This window comes from Oncorhynchus nerka, linkage group LG8, assembly GCF_034236695.1.
Source record: "Oncorhynchus nerka isolate Pitt River linkage group LG8, Oner_Uvic_2.0, whole genome shotgun sequence".
In the NCBI taxonomy this organism is placed as follows: Eukaryota; Metazoa; Chordata; class Actinopteri; order Salmoniformes; family Salmonidae; genus Oncorhynchus; species Oncorhynchus nerka.
Window position 1 is genome coordinate 63,326,010 of NC_088403.1, and position 21,794 is coordinate 63,347,803.

General features: G+C 47.6%; 1 protein-coding gene across 1 annotated transcript in view; it reads left to right on the forward strand.

Annotated features, from left to right (window-relative positions):
• The first annotated feature begins 376 nt into the window (after nt 1–376).
• The window catches only part of LOC115116623 (NACHT and WD repeat domain-containing protein 2), a 33,995-nt gene continuing 12,577 nt past the window's right edge, over nt 377–21,794 (forward strand). Inside the window, exons 1-4 of the mRNA XM_065021149.1 lie at nt 377–657; nt 13,027–13,153; nt 17,021–17,113; nt 20,489–20,692. Of these exons, the coding sequence (XP_064877221.1) occupies nt 377–657; nt 13,027–13,153; nt 17,021–17,113; nt 20,489–20,692 (705 nt within the window). The remainder of the gene's footprint in view (nt 658–13,026; nt 13,154–17,020; nt 17,114–20,488; nt 20,693–21,794) is intronic.

The following is a 21,794-nucleotide window of genomic DNA, read 5'->3' on the forward strand; positions in this document are numbered from 1 at the left end:
GCTGAAGACCTAAAGGCTGAAGACCTAAAAGCTGAAGACCTAAAAGCTGAATACCTAAAGGCTGAAGACCCTAAAAGCTGAAGACCTAAAGGCTGAAGACCTAAAAGCTGAAGACCTAAAAGCTGAAGACCTAAAAGCTGAAGGCATAAAAGCTGAAGACCCTAAAAGCTGATGACCCTAAAAGCTGATGACCCTAAAAGCTGATGACCCTAAAAGCTGAAGACCCTAAAAGCTGATGACCCTAAAAGCTGATGACCCTAAAAGCTGAAGACCCTAAAAGCTGATGACCCTAAAAGCTGATGACCTAAAGGCTGAAGGCCTAAAGACCGCAGACCCTAAAAGCTGAAGGCATAAGAGCTGAAGACCCTAAAAGCTGATGACCCTAAAAGCTGATTACCTAAAAGCTGATGACCTAAAGGCTGAAGACCTAAAGGCTGAAGACCTGAAGGCTGAATACCTGAAGGCTGAAGACTTAAAGGCTGAAGACCTGAAGGCTGAATACCTGAAGGCTGAAGACTTAAAGGCTGAATACCTGAAGGCTGATGACCTAAAGGCTGATGACCTGAAAGCTGAAGACCTGAAAGCTGAAGACCTGAAGGCTGAAGACCTGAAGGCTGAATACCTGAAGGCTGAAGCCCTGAAGGATGAAGACCTACAGTAAAGGCTATAGTATAGTGTGAGATTAAAATATGACTGTGGTGGTGATTCTGTATTTCATCATGCAAATACAGATCTCCACACACACACTGAGCAGTCCAAATCCCACCACAGTATTAAAACCAGAAGAGGCACATCTAACCCTTCGTGGTCTTCAAGCTCCAACACAGCCCCAGAGGTCCCTCTAGCCTGTCTGTCTGCCTGTCCACATGGCGGTGGGAGTCACTTCAAAGTCTGTTCCGGGGGAGGTGGCTGCACAGGAGAATCGCAGCTGACACGACTGTCACTGCTCCCTGGGTGAACACATGGCTCAGAGGAGGGATGATGGAGAGAGAGGAAAGGAAGGGGGGGATGCTAGAGGGATGTGTGTGTGTGTGAGATAGAGGGAGAGAGAGAGGGGGGGAGCGAGAGACATAGGGAGAGAGAGAGACAGAGAGAGAGAGAGGGGGAGAGAGAGGGGGAGAGAGAGAGAGAGAAAGAGAGAGAGAAACAGAGAGAGAGCGAGAGACAGAGCGAGGGAGAGAGGACAAGTAGGGGGAGGAGGTTAAATATTCCTCCTCTGGTTTCAGCAGTTTAGAGCAGGCCCAGCGTTGCCTCCTGTCCACAGTGGATGGGTTTGGATCAGCTTTATGATCCTCCTAGCTTTCCTCTTTCCTTTCCTCTTTCCTTTCCTTCCTCAGGTCTTTCTGTCACAACATCATTGGGTTACTGTCTGCAAACACTGTACTGTTTTTATTGGCATGTTACTATTAGATAACATTCCTTTATAATGTAATATTGACTCTAGAGGGATGTCATAGGCCATAAAATGGTGTCTCACTCTATGAAGCATACTGTCTGTGTACAGTGTATGATGACAACATTTCTAAATAATGTGTTATCTGTTGTGGTTGACACGCCAGTAGGTGTCAGTAGTTGAAATGACGGTCTCACAGATAAGACAGGTGGCACTGCAGGGCCAGTACACACACACACACACACACACACACACACACACACACACACACACACACACACACACACACACATCCACACACACACACATACATCCACACACACATACATACATCCACACACACATACACCCACCCACACACACACATTCATACACACACACACAAACACGCACACAAAGAGAATCACACCTGTAGGGGCTTTTTTCAAACCTGTCGACCTGTTGGCGCAAATAAGGCAGGTTTCCATAGCGATGCCAGGGGTTGGCATGGTGATGGTGTCATTGACCCAGAGATTAAGCATGACAATGAGGCGTAACTGGTTTTTTCCTCTCCCGATACGACTAGAATTCCCTAAAACGATGGACTTAAAATACCCCTTCACAAAATTCTGTTGTTTTCCCTGTTTTTGCTACTGTCTTTTTTCAGCTTAGTTCCTCTTACCTAATGGAAATATCATGTTATTTTGCTGAGGTGTGCAGTTAAACTGTAACAGAGCTGGGGGTTTTTTTACAGCACAGTAAACTGCCATTCAGTCTACATGATGTAAGTGTTAATCCGATACGCCTGGTTGGAGACTTGCATTCCGAGAAAGCAACCTGGCCTCAGGGGTAGACGTAACATAATAAAAATGAGTTTTTATGTGACGTATAAATTAGTTTGATATTAAGCTATGTTTGGTATTGTATGTATTCATTTGTGGTTGTCCGTCATCCATTTTGTATCTGATATGTTACGAATCACAATTACTATGATATGTCACGTTTTACAATTCATATAATATGTTACAGAACCTTCCATTACACCATAGACTAGGTGTCAACAGTGTGTTTATGTTACAGAACCTTCCATTACACCATAGACTAGGTGTCAACAGTGTGTTTATGTTACAGAACCTTCCATTACACCATAGACTAGGTGTCAACAGTGTGTTTATGTTACAGAACCTTCCATTACACCATAGACTAGGTGTCAACAGTGTGTTTATGTTACAGAACCTTCCATTACACCATAGACTAGGTGTCAACAGTGTGTTTATGTTACAGAACCTTCCGTTACACCATAGACTAGGTGTCAACAGTGTGTTTATGTTACAGAACCTTCCATTACACCATAGACTAGGTGTCAACAGTGTGTTTATGTTACAGAACCTTCCATTACACCATAGACTAGGTGTCAACAGTGTGTTTATGTTACAGAACCTTCCATTACACCATAGACTAGGTGTCAACAGTGTGTTTATGTTATTTAACCGTTTTTTTATCATTATAATTGCGTACACATTGATGTCAGACCTGCACCTACCCCAGTGCTCTGTTGCTGATGACTGGGATGAATGCAGGAGCAGATTTAAGTGTAACAGCTTTATTACTATATTATGACAGGTTATGACAGGTTATGACAGGTTATGACAGGTTATGACAGCTTTTAAAAGGCGTTATGACTATATTATGACAGGTTATGACAGGTTATGTCAGCTTTTAAACGGCGTTATGACTATATTATGACTATATTATGACAGGTTATGACAGGTTATGACAGATTTTAAACGGCGTTATGACTATATTATGACAGGTTATGACAGGTTATGTCAGGTTATGACAGGTTATGTCAGCTTTTAAACGGCGTTATGACTATATTATGACAGGTTATGACAGGTTATGACAGGTTATGACAGGTTATGTCAGCTTTTAAACGGCGTTATGACTATATTATGACTATATTATGACAGGTTATGACAGGTTATGACAGGTTATGTCAGGTTATGACAGGTTATGACAGATTTTAAACGGCGTTATGACTATATTATGACAGGTTATGACAGGTTATGACAGGTTATGACAGATTTTAAACGGCGTTATGACTATATTATGACAGGTTATGTCAGGTTATGACAGGTTATGACAGGTTATGTCAGCTTTTAAACAGCGTTATGACTATATTATGACTATATTATGACAGGTTATGACAGGTTATGACAGGTTATGTCAGCTTTTAAACAGCGTTATGACTATATTATGACTATATTATGACAGGTTATGTCAGGTTATGACAGGTTATGACAGGTTATGTCAGCTTTTAAACGGCGTTATGACTATATTATGACTATATTATGACAGGTTATGACAAGTTATGTCAGATTTTAAACGGTGTTATGACAGGTTATGACAGGTTATGTCAGGTTATGACAGGTTATGACAGGTTATGTCAGCTTTTAAACAGCGTTATGACTATATTATGACTATATTATGACAGGTTATGTCAGGTTATGACAGGTTATGACAGGTTATGACAGGTTATGTCAACTTTTAAACAGCGTTATGACAGGTTATGACAGGTTATGACAGATTTTAAACAGCGTTATGACTATATTATGACAGGTTATGACAGGTTATGTCAGGTTATGACAGGTTATGACAGGTTATGTCAACTTTTAAACAGCGTTATGACTATATTATGACTATATTATGACAGGTTATGACAGGTTATGACAGGTTATGTCAACTTTTAAACAGCGTTATGACTATATTATGACTATGTTATGACAGGTTATGACAGGTTATGTCAGATTTTAAATGGCGTTATGACTATATTATGACAGGTTATGACAGGTTATGTCAGATTTTAAACGGCGTTATGACTATATTATGACAGGTTATGACAGGTTATGTCAGGTTATGACAGGTTATGACAGATTTTAAACGGCGTTATGACTATATTATGACAGGTTATGACAGGTTATGACAGGTTATGACAGGTTATGACAGATTTTAAACGGCGTTATGACTATATTATGACAGGTTATGTCAGGTTATGACAGGTTATGACAGGTTATGTCAGCTTTTAAACAGAGTTATGACTATATTATGACTATATTATGACAGGTTATGACAGGTTATGACAGGTTATGTCAGCTTTTAAACAGCGTTATGACTATATTATGACTATATTATGACAGGTTATGTCAGGTTATGACAGGTTATGACAGGTTATGTCAGCTTTTAAACAGCGTTATGACTATATTATGACTATATTATGACAGGTTATGTCAGGTTATGACAGGTTATGACAGGTTATGACAGGTTATGACAGCTTTTAAAAGGCGTTATGACTATATTATGACAGGTTATGACAGGTTATGTCAGCTTTTAAACGGCGTTATGACTATATTATGACTATATTATGACAGGTTATGACAGGTTATGTCAGCTTTTAAACAGCGTTATGACTATATTATGACTATATTATGACAGGTTATGACAGGTTATGACAGGTTATGTCAGCTTTTAAACAGCGTTATGACTATATTATGACTATATTATGACAGGTTATGTCAGGTTATGACAGGTTATGACAGGTTATGTCAGCTTTTAAACAGCGTTATGACTATATTATGACTATATTATGACAGGTTATGACAGGTTATGACAGGTTATGACAGGTTATGTCAGGTTATGACTATATTATGACAGGTTATGACAGGTTATGACAGGTTATGTCAGGTTATGACAGGTTATGACAGATTTTAAACGGCGTTATGACTATATTATGACAGGTTATGACAGGTTATGTCAGCTTTTAAACAGCATTATGACTATATTATGACTATATTATGACAGGTTATGACAGGTTATGTCAGCTTTTAAACAGCGTTATGACTATATTATGACAGGTTATGTCAGCTTTTAAACGGCGTTATGACTATATTATGACAGGTGTGTAAAGTGTTGACCAATATGTTACGAATTTGCAATATGTACGATATGGCTAACGTTAGCCAGGTGGCTAATGGTAACGTTAGCTAGGAGGCTAATGCTAACGTTAGCTAGGTGGCTAATGGTAACATTAGCTAGGTGGCTAATGGTAACGTTAGCTAGGTGGCTAATGCTAAAGTTAGCTAGGTGGCTAACCTTGGCTAGGTGGCTAATGGTAACGTTAGCTCGGTGGCTAATGCTAAAGTTAGCTAGGTGGCTAATGCTAACGTTAGCTAGGTGGCTCACTAGGTGGCTAATGCTAACGTTAGCTAGGTGGCTAACATTAGCTAGGTGGCTAGGTGGCTAACGCTAATGTGAGCTAAGCTTCGTGTTAAGGTTAAGGTTAGGCTTAGGAGTAAGGTTAAAGGGTTAAGGTTATGGGAAGGGTTAGCTAACATGCTAAGTAGTTTTTAAGTATCTAAAAGGTAATAAGTTGTCGGTGATCTTTGGGTTTCTAGACGTTCACGTTATACGCAAACTCCTCCACCCCGACCAACCACCCTCCTTTTGTTTTTGCCTTAAGTTATCTTCAGTCTTACGTAACCACATCAAAAGTAACATACCTTATCATACTAGTGTGAGTTTCGTTTACTATGTTGCATCTAGTCTATGAGACCAGGCTGGAGAAAGTAGTTTTACAGGTCAATGGCATGGGGAAGCCATCTTAACACAAAAAGAGGGCAAACAGAAAAACCCGATAATCAGACATGATCACAAATTCACCAAAAGCCTCATCAGAAGGGATTTCCCATCACCTGCCATTCAAACCAGATTAGTGTTGATGATTGATGCTAACATGAAGAATTAGCGTCAAACAGTTTTCAAAGTGTTCAATGTTTTAATAAGTAGATTTACACCAGTCTCCATGACCTATCAGATTACTGTGATTATTTATATTGCTTTTGTTCCAGGACATCTTGGTTCATATTTTCCTCATTTACATTGGTTCTCCTGTATTCTTATATGTGTGTTCCTTTCCCTTCAAAATGCAATGCAATGGTTAAGAGGGCTATTTTATAGCCATATTAATTCATTGATTTTGTTGACTGATTCATATCCGCTATAATATTCCTATAGTGCCCCACACCTCATTGGAGTGAATCTCCCAAGCAGAGGAGTGCAGCTAAGTACTGCAGATTTTTTTTTATCCCACAAGAAAACTCTCCTCCTCCTCCTCCCTGCTCCTCCCTGCTCCATTCTACTTCCCTCCCTCCTCCTCCCTGCTCCTCCTCCCTGCTCCTCCCTCCTGCTCCATTCTCCTCCCCTTCCCTCCCTCCTCCTCCCTGCTCCTCCTCCCTCCTCCCTGCTCCTCCCCTTCCCTCCCTCCTCCTCCCTGCTCCTCCTCCCTGCTCCATTCTCCTCCCCTTCCCTCCCTCCTCCTCCTCCCTGCTCCATTCTCCTCCCCTTCCCCCCCTCCTCCTCCCTGCTCCCTTCTCCTCCCCTTCCCTCCCTCCTCCTCCCTGCTCCCTGCTCCTCCCCTTCCCTCCCTCCTCCTCCCTGCTCCTCCTCCCTGCTCCATTCTCCTCCCCTTCCCTCCCTCCTCCTCCTCCCTGCTCCATTCTCCTCCCCTTCCCCCTCCTCCTCCCTGCTCCCTTCTCCTCCCCTTCCCTCCCTCCTCCTCCCTGCTCCCTGCTCCTCCCCTTCCCTCCCTCCTCCTTCCCTTCCCTCGCTGCTCCCTGCTCCTCCCCTTCCCTCCCTCCTCCCTGCTCCCTGCTCCCTGCTCCTCCCCTTCCCTCCCTCCTCCTCCCTGCTCCTCCTCCCTGCTCCCTTCTCCTCCCCTTCCCTCCCTCCTCCTCCCTGCTCCCTTCTCCTCCCCTACCCTCCCTCCTCCTCCCTGCTCCCTTCTCCTCCCCTTCCATCCTTCCTCCTCCCCTCCCTCTCTTCTGCCACCACATTCTCCCCTCCCTCCCTCCCTCCCTCCCTGAACACATCCAAAGTTTCAGTCTGTCAACCTTGGTCCCTTCATTTACAGTAGTTGGCATGGTTCCAAGCGTGTAATGCTTTCAGGCTAAGGCAGGTTGGGTGATAAAGTTACCCAGAGAAACTGAGGCCATTTTTTTGTACTGTTCTTCTGGGCAGCAGAGAGAGGGAGGGAGGAAGGAAGGAAGGGAGATGGAGATAGAGAAAGAGGGATAGGTGAGAGAGAGGGATGGAAGAGAGAGAGGGGGAGAGGAGATTGCATCTGTGCAAGTGTGTGTGACAGGACAGTACATAGAGGGCCAATCATCTACAAACGCACTCACACACATGCACACACACACACTCACAGTTACTCAGCCACCCTGTCCTTCCCTGCTGTCCCTGCAAGGCAAGCTGACAGAGACTTTGTCAGCAGCTCAGAGAATGAATGACTCTCCCTCCCTCGCTCTCTTTCAATCTCAATCTCTCTTTCTCTTTCTCTCTCTCTCTCTCCCTCTCTCTCTCTCTCTCTCTCTCTCTCTCTCTCTCTGTCTCTCTCTTTCTCTCTCTCTCCCTCTCTCTCTCGCTCTCTTTCTCTCTCTCTGTCTCTCTCTTTCTCTTTCTCTCTCTCTCTCACTCTCTCTCTCGCTCTCTTTCTCTCTCTCTGTCTCTCTCTTTCTCTTTCTCTCTCTCTCTCTCTCTCTCTCTCTCTCACTCTCACTCTCTCGCTCTCTCTCTGTCTCTCTCTTTCTCTTCTCTCTCTCTCTCACTCTCTGTCTCTGTCGCTCTCTCTCTCTCTCTCTCTCTCTCTCTCTCTCTCTCTCTCTCTCTCTCTCTCTCTCTCTCTCAATTCAATTCAATTCAATTCAAGGGGATTCATTGGCATGGGAAACATATGTTAAAATTGCCAAAGCAAGTGAAGTAGATAATAATGAATAATAATAATGAACAGAATACATTATACTCACAGAACTTCCAAAAGAGTAAAGGCATTACAAATATTCTCTCTCTCTCTCTCTCTTTCTCTCTCTCTCTCTCTCTCTCTCTCTCTCTCTCTCTCTCTCTCTCTCTCTCTCTCTCTCAATTCAATTCAATTCAATTCAAGGGGATTCATTGGCATGGGAAACATATGTTAAAATTGCCAAAGCAAGTGAAGTAGATAATAATGAATAATAATAATGAACAGAATACATTACACTCACAGAACTTCCAAAAGAGTAAAGGCATTACAAATATTCTCTCTCTCTCTCTCTCTCTCTCTCTCTCTCTCTCTCTCTTCTGTTCTGTAGTCCCAAACAAACTGTTCTGTAGTTCCACACAAACTGTTCTGTAGTCCCAAACAAACTGTTCTGTAGTCCCAAACAAACTGTTCTGTAGTCCCAAACAAACTGTTCTGTAGTCCCAAACAAACTGTTCTGTAGTCCCACACAAACTGTTCTGTAGTTCCACACAAACTGTTCGGTAGTTCCACACAAACTATTCTTCCACACAAACTGTTCTGTAGTCCCACACAAACTGTTCTGTAGTTCCACACAAACTGTTCTGTAGTTCCACACAAACTGTTCTGTAGTTCCACACAAACTGTTCTGTAGTTCCACACAAACTGTTCTGTAGTCCCACGCAAACTGTTCTGTAGTCCCACACAAAACTCTGCCTTAAACAGGCTCTGTAAAAGAAAACAGCTGATGGAGGGCTTTGATTGGAGCTGTTGCTATTTCCTAATGAGGAGAATGTATCTCATCTCCCGTTGTCTTTCAAAACTTTCCATTTCCTTCATGTCAGCGAGTTTTCTGTGATCTCGGTCAGCATCCATGTACAAACGACTGTCACTTGTGTCTTCAAACAGCCGACATGCCTTAACTCTCTCCCTCAGATCCCTCGCCAAGCAATTTCAGGGGAACTGCCTCAATTTTGTCCAACAGGCTCGAATAGAAATTGGTTTTGGCGGAAAAAATAGCTAGCTAACCCCATTCACATGTCTTTCGATTTATCTCAAAAGACACACAATCCCAAACACAAGACACTCATTTGATCTTGTTCAGTGTTTCTCATCAAAAAGGCCTTTTCATCAACAAGAATCAGAGCTGAAGATACGACAAGTCACATAGACCAGTATTTCCCAACCCTGGTTCTCCAGTACCCCCAACCCTGGTCCTCCAGTATCCCCAACCCTGGTCCTCCAGTATCCCCAACCCTGGTCCTCCAGTACCCACAACCCTGGTCCTCCAGTACCCCCAACCCTGGTCCTCCAGTATCCCCAACCCTGGTCCTCCAGTACCCACAACTCTGGTCCTCCAGTATCCCCAACCCTGGTCCTCCAGTACCCCCAACAGTGTTTCCCAACGCTGGTCCTCCAGTACCCCCAACCCTGGTCCTCCAGCACCCCCAACCCTGGTCCTCCAGTACCCCCAACAGTGTTTCCTAACCCTGATCCTCCAGTACCCCCAACCCTGGTCCTCCAGCACCCCCAACCCTGGTCCTCCAGTACCCCCAACCCTGGTCCTCCAGTACCCCCAACCCTGGTCCTCCAGTACCCACAACACTGTTTCCCAACCCTAGTCCTCCGGTACCCCCAACCCTGGTCCTCCAGTACCCCCAACAGTTTTTCCCAACCCTGGTCCTCCAGTACCCCCAACCCTGGTCCTCCAGTACCCACAACAGTGTTTCCCAACCCTGGTCCTCCAGTACCCCCAACCCTGGTCCTCCAGTAGCCCCAACCCTGGTCCTCCAGTACCCCCAACCCTGGTCCTCCAGTACCCCCAACCCTGGTCCTCCAGCACCCCCAACCCTGGTCCTCCAGTACCCCCAACAGTGTTTCCTAACCCTGGTCCTCCAGTACCCCCAACCCTGGTCCTCCAGCACCCCCAACCCTGGTCCTCCAGTACCCCCAACCCTGGTCCTCCAGTATCCCCAACAATGTTTCCTAACCCTGGTCCTCCAGTACCCACAACCCTGGTCCTCCAGTACCCCCAAACCTGGTCCTCCAGCACCCCCAACCCTGGTCCTCCAGTACCCCCAACCCTGGTCCTCCAGTACCCACAACACTGTTTCCCAACCCTAGTCCTCCGGTACCCCCAACCCTGGTCCTCCAGTACCCCCAACAGTGTTTCCCAACCCTGGTCCTCCAGTACCCCGAACCCTGGTCCTCCAGTACCCACAACAGTGTTTCCCAACCCTGGTCCTCCAGTACCCCCAACCCTGGTCCTCCAGTAGCCCCAACCCTGGTCCTCCAGTACCCCCAACCCTGGTCCTCCAGTACCCCCAACAGTGTTTCCTAACCCTGGTCCTCCAGTACCCACAACCCTGGTCCTCCAGTACCCCCAACCCTGGTCCTCCAGCACCCCCAACCCTGGTCCTCCAGTACCCCAACAGTGTTTCCTAACCCTGGTCCTCCAGTACCCCCAACCCTGGTCCTCCAGTATCCCCAACCCTGGTCCTCCAGTATCCCCAACCCTGGTCCTCCAGTACCCACAACTCTGGTCCTCCAGTATCCCCAACCCTGGTCCTCCAGTACCCCCAACAGTGTTTCCCAACCCTGGTCCTCCAGTATCCCCAACCCTGGTCCTCCAGTAGCCACAACTCTGGTCCTCCAGTATCCCCAACCCTGGTCCTCCAGTACCCCCAACAGTGTTTCCCAACCCTGGTCCTCCAGTACCCCCAACCCTGGTCCTCCAGCACCCCCAACCCTGGTCCTCCAGTACCCCCAACCCTGGTCCTCCAGTACCCCCAACAGTGTTTCCCAACCCTGGTCCTCCAGTACCCCCAACCCTGGTCCTCCAGCACCACCAACCCTGGTCCTCCAGTACCCCCAACACTGGTCCTCCAGCACCCCCAACCCTGGTCCTCCAGTACCCCCAACAGTGTTTCCTAACCCTGGTCCTCCAGTACCCCCAACCCTGGTCCTCCAGCACCCCCAACCCTGGTCCTCCAGTACCCCCAACCCTGGTCCTCCAGTATCCCCAACAGTGTTTCCTAACCCTGGTCCTCCAGTACCCCCAACCCTGGTCCTCCAGCACCCCCAACCCTGGTCCTCCAGTACCCCCAACCCTGGTCCTCCAGTACCCACAACACTGTTTCCCAACCCTAGTCCTCCGGTACCCCCAACCCTGGTCCTCCAGTATCCCCAACCCTGGTCCTCCAGTGTCCCCAACCCTGGTCCTCCAGTACCCACAACCCTGGTCCTCCAGTACCCACAACCCTGGTCCTCCAGTACCCCCAACAGTGTTTCCCAACCCTGGTCCTCCAGTACCCCCAACCCTGGTCCTCCAGCACCACCAACCCTGGTCCTCCAGTACCCCCAACACTGGTCCTCCAGCACCCCCAACCCTGGTCCTCCAGTACCCCCAACAGTGTTTCCTAACCCTGGTCCTCCAGTACCCCCAACCCTGGTCCTCCAGCACCCCCAACCCTGGTCCTCCAGTACCCCCAACCCTGGTCCTCCAGTATCCCCAACAGTGTTTCCTAACCCTGGTCCTCCAGTACCCACAACCCTGGTCCTCCAGCACCCCCAACACTGGTCCTCCAGTACCCCCAACCCTGGTCCTCCAGTACCCACAACACTGTTTCCCAACCCTAGTCCTCCGGTACCCCCAACCCTGGTCCTCCAGTATCCCCAACCCTGGTCCTCCAGTGTCCCCAACCCTGGTCCTCCAGTACCCACAACCCTGGTCCTCCAGTACCCACAACCCTGGTCCTCCAGTACCCCCAACAGTGTTTCCCAACCCTGGTCCTCCAGTACCCCCAACCCTGGTCCTCCAGTATCCCCAACCCTGGTCCTCCAGTACCCACAACTCTGGTCCTCCGGGATCCCCAACCCTGGTCCTCCAGTACCCCCAACAGTGTTTCCCAACGCTGGTCCTCCAGTACCCCCAACCCTGGTCCTCCAGCACCCCCAACCCTGGTCCTCCAGTACCCCCAACCCTGGTCCTCCAGTACCCCCAACAGTGTTTCCCAACCCTGGTCCTCCAGTACCCCCAACCCTGGTCCTCCAGCACCCCCAACCCTGGTCCTCCAGTACCCCCAACAGTGTTTCCTAACCCTGGTCCTCCAGTACCCCCAACCCTGGTCCTCCAGCACCCTCAACCCTGGTCCTCCAGTACCCCCAACCCTGGTCCTCCAGTATCCCCAACAGTGTTTCCTAACCCTGGTCCTCCAGTACCCACAACCCTGGTCCTCCAGTACCCCCAACCCTGGTCCTCCAGCACCCCCAACCCTGGTCCTCCAGTACCCCCAACCCTGGTCCTCCAGTACCCACAACACTGTTTCCCAACCCTAGTCCTCCAATACCCCCAACAGTGTTTCCCAACCCTGGTCCTCCAGTACCCCCAACCCTGGTCCTCCAGTACCCCCAACCCTGGTCCTCCAGTACCCCCAACCCTGGTCCTCCAGTACCCCCAACCCTGGTCCTCCAGTACCCCCAACCCTGGTCCTCCAGTACCCCCAACAGTGTTTCCCAACCCTGGTCCTCCAGTACCCCCAACCCTGGTCCTCCAGTACCCCCAACAATGTTTCCTAACCCTGGTCCTCCAGTACCCACAACCCTGGTCCTCCAGTACCCCCAACCCTGGTCCTCCAGCACCTCCAACCCTGGTCCTCCAGTACCCCCAAACCTGGTCCCCCAGTACCCCCAACAGTGTTTCCTAACCCTGGTCCTCCAGTACCCACAACCCTGGTCCTCCAGTACCCCCAACCCTGGTCCTCCAGCACCTCCAACCCTGGTCCTCCAGTACCCCCAACAGTGTTTCCCAACCCTTGTCCTCCAGTACCCCCAACCCTGGTCCTCCAGTACCCCCAAAAGTGGTTCCCAACCCCGGTCCCCCAGCACCCCCAACCCTGGTCCTCCAGTACCCCCAACCCTGGTCCTCCAGTACCCCCAACCCTGGTCCTCCAGTACCCCCAACCCTGGTCCTCCAGTACCCCCAACAGTGTTTCCCAACCCTGGTCCTCCAGTACCCCCAACCCTGGTCCTCCAGTACCCCCAACCCTGGTCCTCCAGTACACCCAAAAGTGTTTCCCAACCCTGGTCCTCCAGTACCCCCAACCCTGGTCCTCCAGTACCCCCAACCCTGGTCCTCCAGTACCCCCAACACTGTTTCCCAACCCTGGTCCTCCAGCACCCCCATCCCTGGTCCTCCAGTACCCCCAACCCTGGTCCTCCAGTACCCCCAACAGTGTTTCCCAACCCTGGTCCTCCAGTACCCCCAACCCTGGTCCTCCAGCACCCCCATCCCTGGTCCTCCAGTACCCCCAACCCTGGTCCTCCAGTACCCCCAACAGTGTTTCCCAACCCTGGTCCTCCAGTACCCCCAACCCCGGTCCTCCAGTACCCCCAACAGTGTTTCCCAACCCTGGTCCTCCAGTACCCCCAACCCTGGTCCTCCAGTACCCCCAAAAGTGGTTCCCAACCCCGGTCCCCCAGCACCCCCAACCCTGGTCCTCCAGTACCCCCAACCCTGGTCCTCCAGTACCCCCAACCCTGGTCCTCCAGTACCCCCAACCCTGGTCCTCCAGTACCCCCAACAGTGTTTCCCAACCCTGGTCCTCCAGTACCCCCAACCCTGGTCCTCCAGTACCCCCAACCCTGGTCCTCCAGTACACCCAAAAGTGTTTCCCAACCCTGGTCCTCCAGTACCCCCAACCCTGGTCCTCCAGTACCCCCAACCCTGGTCCTCCAGTACCCCCAACACTGTTTCCCAACCCTGGTCCTCCAGCACCCCCATCCCTGGTCCTCCAGTACCCCCAACCCTGGTCCTCCAGTACCCCCAACAGTGTTTCCCAACCCTGGTCCTCCAGTACCCCCAACCCTGGTCCTCCAGCACCCCCATCCCTGGTCCTCCAGTACCCCCAACCCTGGTCCTCCAGTACCCCCAACAGTGTTTCCCAACCCTGGTCCTCCAGTACCCCCAACCCCGGTCCTCCAGTACCCCCAACAGTGTTTCCCAACCCTGGTCCTCCAGTACCCCCAAGCCTGGTCCTCCAGTGCCCCCAACCCTGGTCCTCCAGTACCCCCAACCCTGGTCCTCCAGTACCCCCAACAGTGTTTCCAGGGTTGGGAGTGATGTTCTGCTCCTGCTCTTATTCTCCTCACATGTGTGTGATTCTGCACATTAAGCCTCAACTGGTAACTGTTCCTAATAATGATAATGGTAATGATAATGGTTTGGTCGTCGCTCAAAAGCATACTGAGTAGTGTGGTTCTGAATAGGGTCGCAAAGCTACAGGTAATTTACCAAAGTTACCAGAGTCTACAGTATGTAACAGAAAATATATTGCAATCTATCATAACTTTGGTAATTTATACTTGAATAACTTTTATTTAAAATTATTCATATATAGACCATGAGGTTCAAGAGAAAATAGCCTAATTAATGAAAAACCCTGGTCCTCCAATTTGTAAGTCGCTCTGGATAAGAGCGTCTGCTAAATGACTTAAATGTTAAATGTAAAAAAGCATTTAATCAACAATGACATTAATATCACTTACCTCTACAACTCTTCCAAAAATGTACTTTTTTTTCCACATCTGCCACCAGTTTGGCCCCAAACCATTGACATCAAAAACGTAGTGAAACACAGTGGCTTCGAAAGTATTCAGACCGCTTGACTTTTTACACATGTTGTTACGTTACAGCCTTATTCTAAAGTGGATTAAATAAAACAATTTCCTCAGCAATCTACACACAATACCCCATCATGACATCACAATACCCCATAATGACATCATAATACCCCATAATGACAAAGCAAAACTGGTTTTTAGAAAGCCATGAGGTAATTGTCTGTAGAGCTCCGAGACAGGATTGGGTCAAGGCACAGATGTGGGGAAGGGTGCCAAAACATTTCTGCAGCATTGAAGGTCCCCAAGAACACAGTGGCCTTCATCATTCTTAAATGAAAGAAGTTTGGAACCACCAAGACTCTTCCTAGAGCTGGCCGCCCGGCCAAACTGAGCAATCGGGGGAGAATTCAGGGTCAGGGAGGTATCAAAGAACCCGATGGTCACTGACAGAGCTCTAGAGTTCCTCTGTTGAGATGGGAGAACCTTCCAGAATGACAACCTTATCTGCAGCACTCCACCAATCATGCCTTTATAGTAGAGTGGCCAGACGGAAGCCACTCCTCAGTAAAAAGCACATGACACCCACTTGGAGTTTGCCAAAAGGCACCTAAAGATTCTCAGACCACGAGAAATAAGATTCTCTGGTCTGGTGAAACCAAGATTGAACTCTTTGGCCTGAATGCCAAGCGTCACATCTGGAAGAAACATGGCACCATCCCTACGGTGAAGCATGGTGGTGGCAGCATCATGCTGTGGGGATGTTTTTCAGTGGCAGGGACTGGGAGACTAGTCAGGATCAAGGCAAAGATGAATGGAGCAAAGTACAGTGAGATCCTTGAGGAAAACCTGCTCCAGAGCCCTCAGGATCTCAGACTGGGGCGGAGGTTCACCTTCCAACAGGACCACGACCCTAAGCACACAGCCAAGACAACGGGCTCTCCTTGAAATAGTTGTGTAGTAACGCTCCCCATCCAACCTGACAGAGCTTGAGAGAATCTGCAGAGAAGAATGGGAGAAACTCCCCAAATACAGGTGTGCCAAGCTTGTAGCGTCATACCCAAGAAGTCTTGAGGTTTTAATCACTGCCAAAGGTGCTTCAAGAAAGTATTGAGTAAAGGGTCTGAATACTTTCCTAAGGCAGTGTATATAAGTTGTGTAAAATATATATATATATATATAACATAATAATCTAAAGGGTATTTCATGTGGAAAGCCTCATAACCAGCCTACCTGGTTAAATAAAGGTGAAATAAAATAAATAAATAAAAATAATAATAATAAATAACACCACATTCACTATGTTGATGGTTTTATATTTATTTTGTTTTAAAGTTGTCCCCTTTTGTTAATCATTTAAATTATTCCTTGACATGTGATAAGGCCAAACAGAGGGCCAGAGATCATTACAGACACCGGTGATAATCTGACGTACCCCCAAAAAAGGCCACTAGATATATAACCCCCAGTATATAGCCTCGTTATTGTTATGTACTTTTCTTGTGTACTTTTTTCTTGGGTTTACTTCTTGATTTTACTTTTTTTTTCACATTAGTTTATTTCATAAATAATTTCATAACTCTTATTTATTGAACTTCATTGTTGGTTAAGGGCTTGTAAGTAAGGATTTCACGGTAAGGTCTAAGCCTGTTGTATTCGGTGCTGTCATGAACACGATGGGAGACAGAGAGCTGGTTTTAAGCGCAGGTGTTGTAAAGGACCACAGCAGGAGGCAGGTAGCTGGGTCCAGGGGCAGGCAGAAGGTCATACACAGGAGGAGGCAGGTAGCTGGGTCCCGGGGCAGGCAGAAGGTCATACACAGGAGGAGGCAGGTGGCTGGGTCCAGGGGCAGGCAGAAGGTCATACATAGGAGGAGGCAGGTAGCTGGGTCCAGGGGCAGGCAGAAGGTCATACACAGGGGGTCCAAAAAGGCAACAGTACAGGCAGGGAAAAGGCTAGTAACATCATTCAGGAGATCAGGCAATAGGTTGATAACAGGAAATCCGATAGGCTAAAATAGAGGCTGGGAATAGGCAAAAGGCGTCATTAGTGAGGCAGGCAAAACCTATCATACATGGGAGGAGTAGATTACAGTACAAACAGCGCTCCGTGTGTCACAAAGCAAATAATACCTCACAATGATGAGGTGCAAAGAACTGGACAAAATACTGTGTGATAATGACATACAGATGTGTGAACAGGTGATCAGACATCAGGTGATTGGGTTCTGGAGAGTGAGCTGCGTTCAAGGGATCTATGTGTTTGAGAGTGTGAGTTGGAAAGTGGGCTGGAGAGTGAGTTGCACTCAGGGGATCTATGTGTTTGAGAGTGTGAGATGGAAAGTGGGCTGGAGAGTGGACTGTGTTCAGGGGATCTATGTGTTTGAGAGTGTGAGTTGGAAAGTGGGCTGGAGAGTGAGTTGCACTCAGGGGATCTATGTGTTTGAGAGTGTGAGATGGAAAGTGGGCTGGAGAGTGGACTGTGTTCAGGGGATCTATATGTTTGAGAGTGTGAGATGGAAAGTGGGCTGGAGAGTGGACTGTGTTCAGGGGATCTATGTGTTTGAGAGTGTGAGCTGGAAAGTGGGCCTGGAGAGTGAGTTGCACTCAGGGGATCTATGTGTTTGAGAGTGTGAGATGGAAAGTGGGCTGGAGAGTGGACTGTGTTCAGGGGATCTATATGTTTGAGAGTGTGAGATGGAAAGTGGGCTGGAGAGTGAGCTGCGTTCAGGGGATCTATGTGTTTGAGAGTGTGAGATGGAAAGTGGGCTGGAGATTGAGCTGCGTTCAGGGGATCTACATGTTTGAGAGTGTGAGATGGAAGCAGACGTTCCAGGTGCATGTGACAAATCAAATTTGATTTGATTTGTTTTGAAAATGTTTTGAAAGATACCAAAATCCTTGTACTTACTGGTAAAATTCCAAAGTTTTGAGTAATATCCTCTCCCTTTGCGACCCTAGTTTTGAGTAATATCCTCTCCCTTTGGGACCCTAGTTTTGAGTAATATCCTCTCCCTTTGGGACCCTAGTTTTGAGTAATATCCTCTCCCTTCGGGACCCTAGTTTTGAGTAATATCCTCTCCCTTTGGGACCCTAGTTTTGATTAATATCCTCTCCCTTTGCGACCCTAGTTTTGAGTAATATCCTCTCCCTTTGGGACCCTAGTTTTGAGTAATATCCTCTCCCTTTGGGACCCTAGTTTTGAGTAATATCCTCTCCCTTTGGGACCCTAGTTTTGAGTAATATCCTCTCCCTTTACGACCCTAGTTTTGAGTAATATCCCCTCCCTTTGGGACCCTAATTTTGAGTAATATCCTCTCCCTTTGGGACCCTAGTTTTGAGTAATATCCTCTCCCTTTACGACCCTAGTTTTGAGTAATATCCTCTCCCTTCGGGACCCTAGTTTTGAGTAATATCCTCTCCCTTTGGGACCCTAGTTTTGAGTAATATCCTCTCCCTTTGGGACCCTAGTTTTGAGTAATATCCTCTCCCTTTACGACCCTAGTTTTGAGTAATATCCTCTCCCTTTGGGACCCTAGTTTTGAGTAATATCCTCTCCCTTTGGGACCCTAGTTTTGAGTAATATCCTCTCCCTCTGCGACCCTAGTTTTGAGTTATAAGATAATTAGTTAGTGCAGATTATTTCAGCCTGGTTGGCAGAGATTATGTGATTAAAACACTAGTATTCTATCAAGCATGTGTGAGTGGTTGGGTTTTATATCATTTTGTATCCCTGGTCAAATTATTATAGGGAGAGAGTGGTGATGATGCTTGTGTCACTGTTCAAGATGATAATGATGACGATTATAGCTTTCATGACAACAACCTTTAACCTCATCTTATATGTGCATACATTCTCACTTCCATTTTTCCATGTGCTGACAACAGTGGAGGCTGCTGAGGGGATGGCAGCTCATAGTAATGTCTGGCATGGAGTGTAATGGAATGTTTGATACCGTTTGATCTAGAAGCGAAACAAACACACACCTGTTTAGGAGAGGTGCTGGCTAGCAGAGTAGAACACCTGTTTAGGAGAGGTGCTGGCTAGCAGAGTAGAACACCTGTTTAGGAGAGGTGCTGGCTAGCAGAGTAGAACACCTGTTTAGGAGAGGTGCTGGCTAGCAGAGTAGAACACCTGTTTAGGAGAGGTGCTGGCTAGCAGAGTAGAACCCCTGTTTAGGAGAGGTGCTGGCTAGCAGAGTAGAACACCTGTTTAGGAGAGGTGCTGGCTAGCAGAGTAGAACACCTGATTAGGCGAGGTTCTGGCTAGCAGAGTAGAACACCTGTTTAGGAGAGGTGCTGGCTAGCAGAGTAGAACACCTGTTTAGGAGAGGTTCTGGCTAGCAGAGTAGAACACCTGTTTAGGAGAGGTGCTGGCTAGCAGAGTAGAACACCTGTTTAGGAGAGGTGCTGGCTAGCAGAGTAGAACACCTGTTTAGGAGAGGTGCTGGCTAGCAGAGTAGAACACCTGTTTAGGAGAGGTGCTGGCTAGCAGAGTAGAACACCTGTTTAGGAGAGGTGCTGGCTAGCAGAGTAGAACACCTGTTTAGGAGAGGTGCTGGCTAGCGGAGTAGAAATCTTGAAAAAGAAAAGGAGAGCCTCTCACTCTTGGAGCTCAGATGCAATAATTGAATCATCTAATAACCAACGTCTCGACAGACAAGCTGTCTTCATCAGGTTATGATACCGTTTGATTCCGTCTCCATTCACTCCATTCCAGACATTGTTAATGAGCCGTCCTCCTCTCAGCAGCCTCCACTGACCGATGAACCGAACCCATACTCCTGTTGTTTTCATTCCATTCGATTAATGTCCATTCAAAGCAGCTACCAACACACTGAGAAGGATCACATACCAATTAAAACAATACAATCCTGATACACTCAGCACATCAGCTCTCTCTGGATGGCCCTGGCCACTCACTCTGCCTCGGTGTGTGTGTGTGTGTGTGTGTGTGTGTGTGTGTGTGTGTGTGTGTGTGTGTGTGTGTGTGTGTGTGTGTGTGTGTGTGTGTGTGTGTGTGTGTGTGTGTGTGTGTGTGTGTGTGTGTGTGTGTGTGTGTGTGTGTGTGTGTGTGTGTGTGTGTTTGAGTGTGTGTGTGTGTTTGTGTGTGTGTGTGTGTGTGTGTGTGTGTGTGTGTGTGTGTGTGTGTGTGTGTGTGTGTGTGTGTGTGTGTGTGTGCGTGCATACTTGCGTGCGTGAACTCTAAGCCAAGGCTGACATACCAATAGATAACACCCACATGCCTTGCAGATAGCAGCCCGGTACACAGAAAACAAATGAAAGGCTGTCGTAAGGCACTTCAATGAGCACTTTAATGTGAAAATCATAAATTGCCTCAACGATACTCCTAGAATGAGAGCAACTAGAAACCTTGAAAACCAATAACCATAGAAAGTATATATATATATATATATATAGGATAGGATAAAGTAATCCTTCTCACCCCCCCCCCCCCCTTAAAAGATTTAGATGCACTATTGTAAAGTGGCTGTTCCACTGGATGTCTTAAGGTGAACGCACCAATTTGTAAGTCGCTCTGGATAAGAGCGTCTGCTAAATGACTTAAATGTAAATGTAAATGTAATGTAAATGTAAAGTCAAGCGATGATGATGATGATGATGATGATGACCGTTCAACCTCTCTCTGTCTTTCTTTCTTCCTCCCAGGGGCTGGTGGGAGAGAAGTATGGCAGTATCCGCGTGCCGGGGGAGGTGGAGGCTCCAGAGTTTGAGATGATCTTGGATGCGGCGGTGGAGGCGGGCCTAGACACACACATCCTGGAGGAGTGGTACTGTCGAGATGAGAACTCCGTGCCGCCGGCCTACTACCTCAAACCCAAAGCTCAGATGTTGAAGAACTACCAAAACTCAGTAAGATCTGAACCCTTCTGCCTCAAAACCTACAGAACTGATGCTCAGACCCAGTCGTTCTGGAATGCCCGTGGCACGTGGCCAGGGTTCTCTTGCAGTGGAGGCTGGTGGGTTGAGCTATAGGAGGACAGTCTCATCGTAATGGCAGGAATGAAAGACATGGAACGGAGTCAAACGTGGTTCCCATGTGTGTGACGTGATTGATACCGTTCCACCGTCCTCCTATAGCTCCTCCCACCAGCCTCCACTGTTCTCTTGGATCATATGGAAAACGTCTAACTGAGTAGGTAGGTCTCAGTGAGACTAGGCCAAGATACTGAAGCATCCATATACAGCAGATGCTATTATCCAGAGACTTACAGTAAGTGCATTCATCTTCAGATAGCTAGGTGGGACAACCACATCTCAGTCATAGTGAATTCATCTTCAGATAGCTAGGTGGGACAACCACATCTCAGTCATAGTGAATTCATCTTCAGATAGCTAGGTGGGACAACCACATCTCAGTCATAGTGAATTCATCTTCAGATAGCTAGGTGGGACAACCACATCTCAGTCATAGTGAATTCATCTTCAGATAGCTAGGTGGGACAACCACATCTCAGTCATAGTGAATTCATCTTCAGATAGCTAGGTGGGACAACCACATCTCAGTCATAGTGAATTCATCTTCAGATAGCTAGGTGGGACAACCACATCTCAGTCATAGTGAATTCATCTTCAGATAGCTAGGTGGGACAACCACATCTCAGTCATAGTGAATTCATCTTCAGATAGCTAGGTGGGACAACCACATCTCAGTCATAGTGAATTCATCTTCAGATAGCTAGGTGGGACAACCACATCTCAGTCATAGTGAATTCATCTTCAGATAGCTAGGTGGGACAACCACATCTCAGTCATAGTGAATTCATCTTCAGATAGCTAGGTGGGACAACCACATCTCAGTCATAGTGAATTCATCTTCAGATAGCTAGGTGGGACAACCACATCAGCCAAGTCAGTGAAATTAAAAAAAATATGTATCATATTTATTTACATTGGAAAAAGGGAACCTTTTCTGCTCTGTTTTAGTCGAAGCAAACTGTTACGCCCTCTTCAC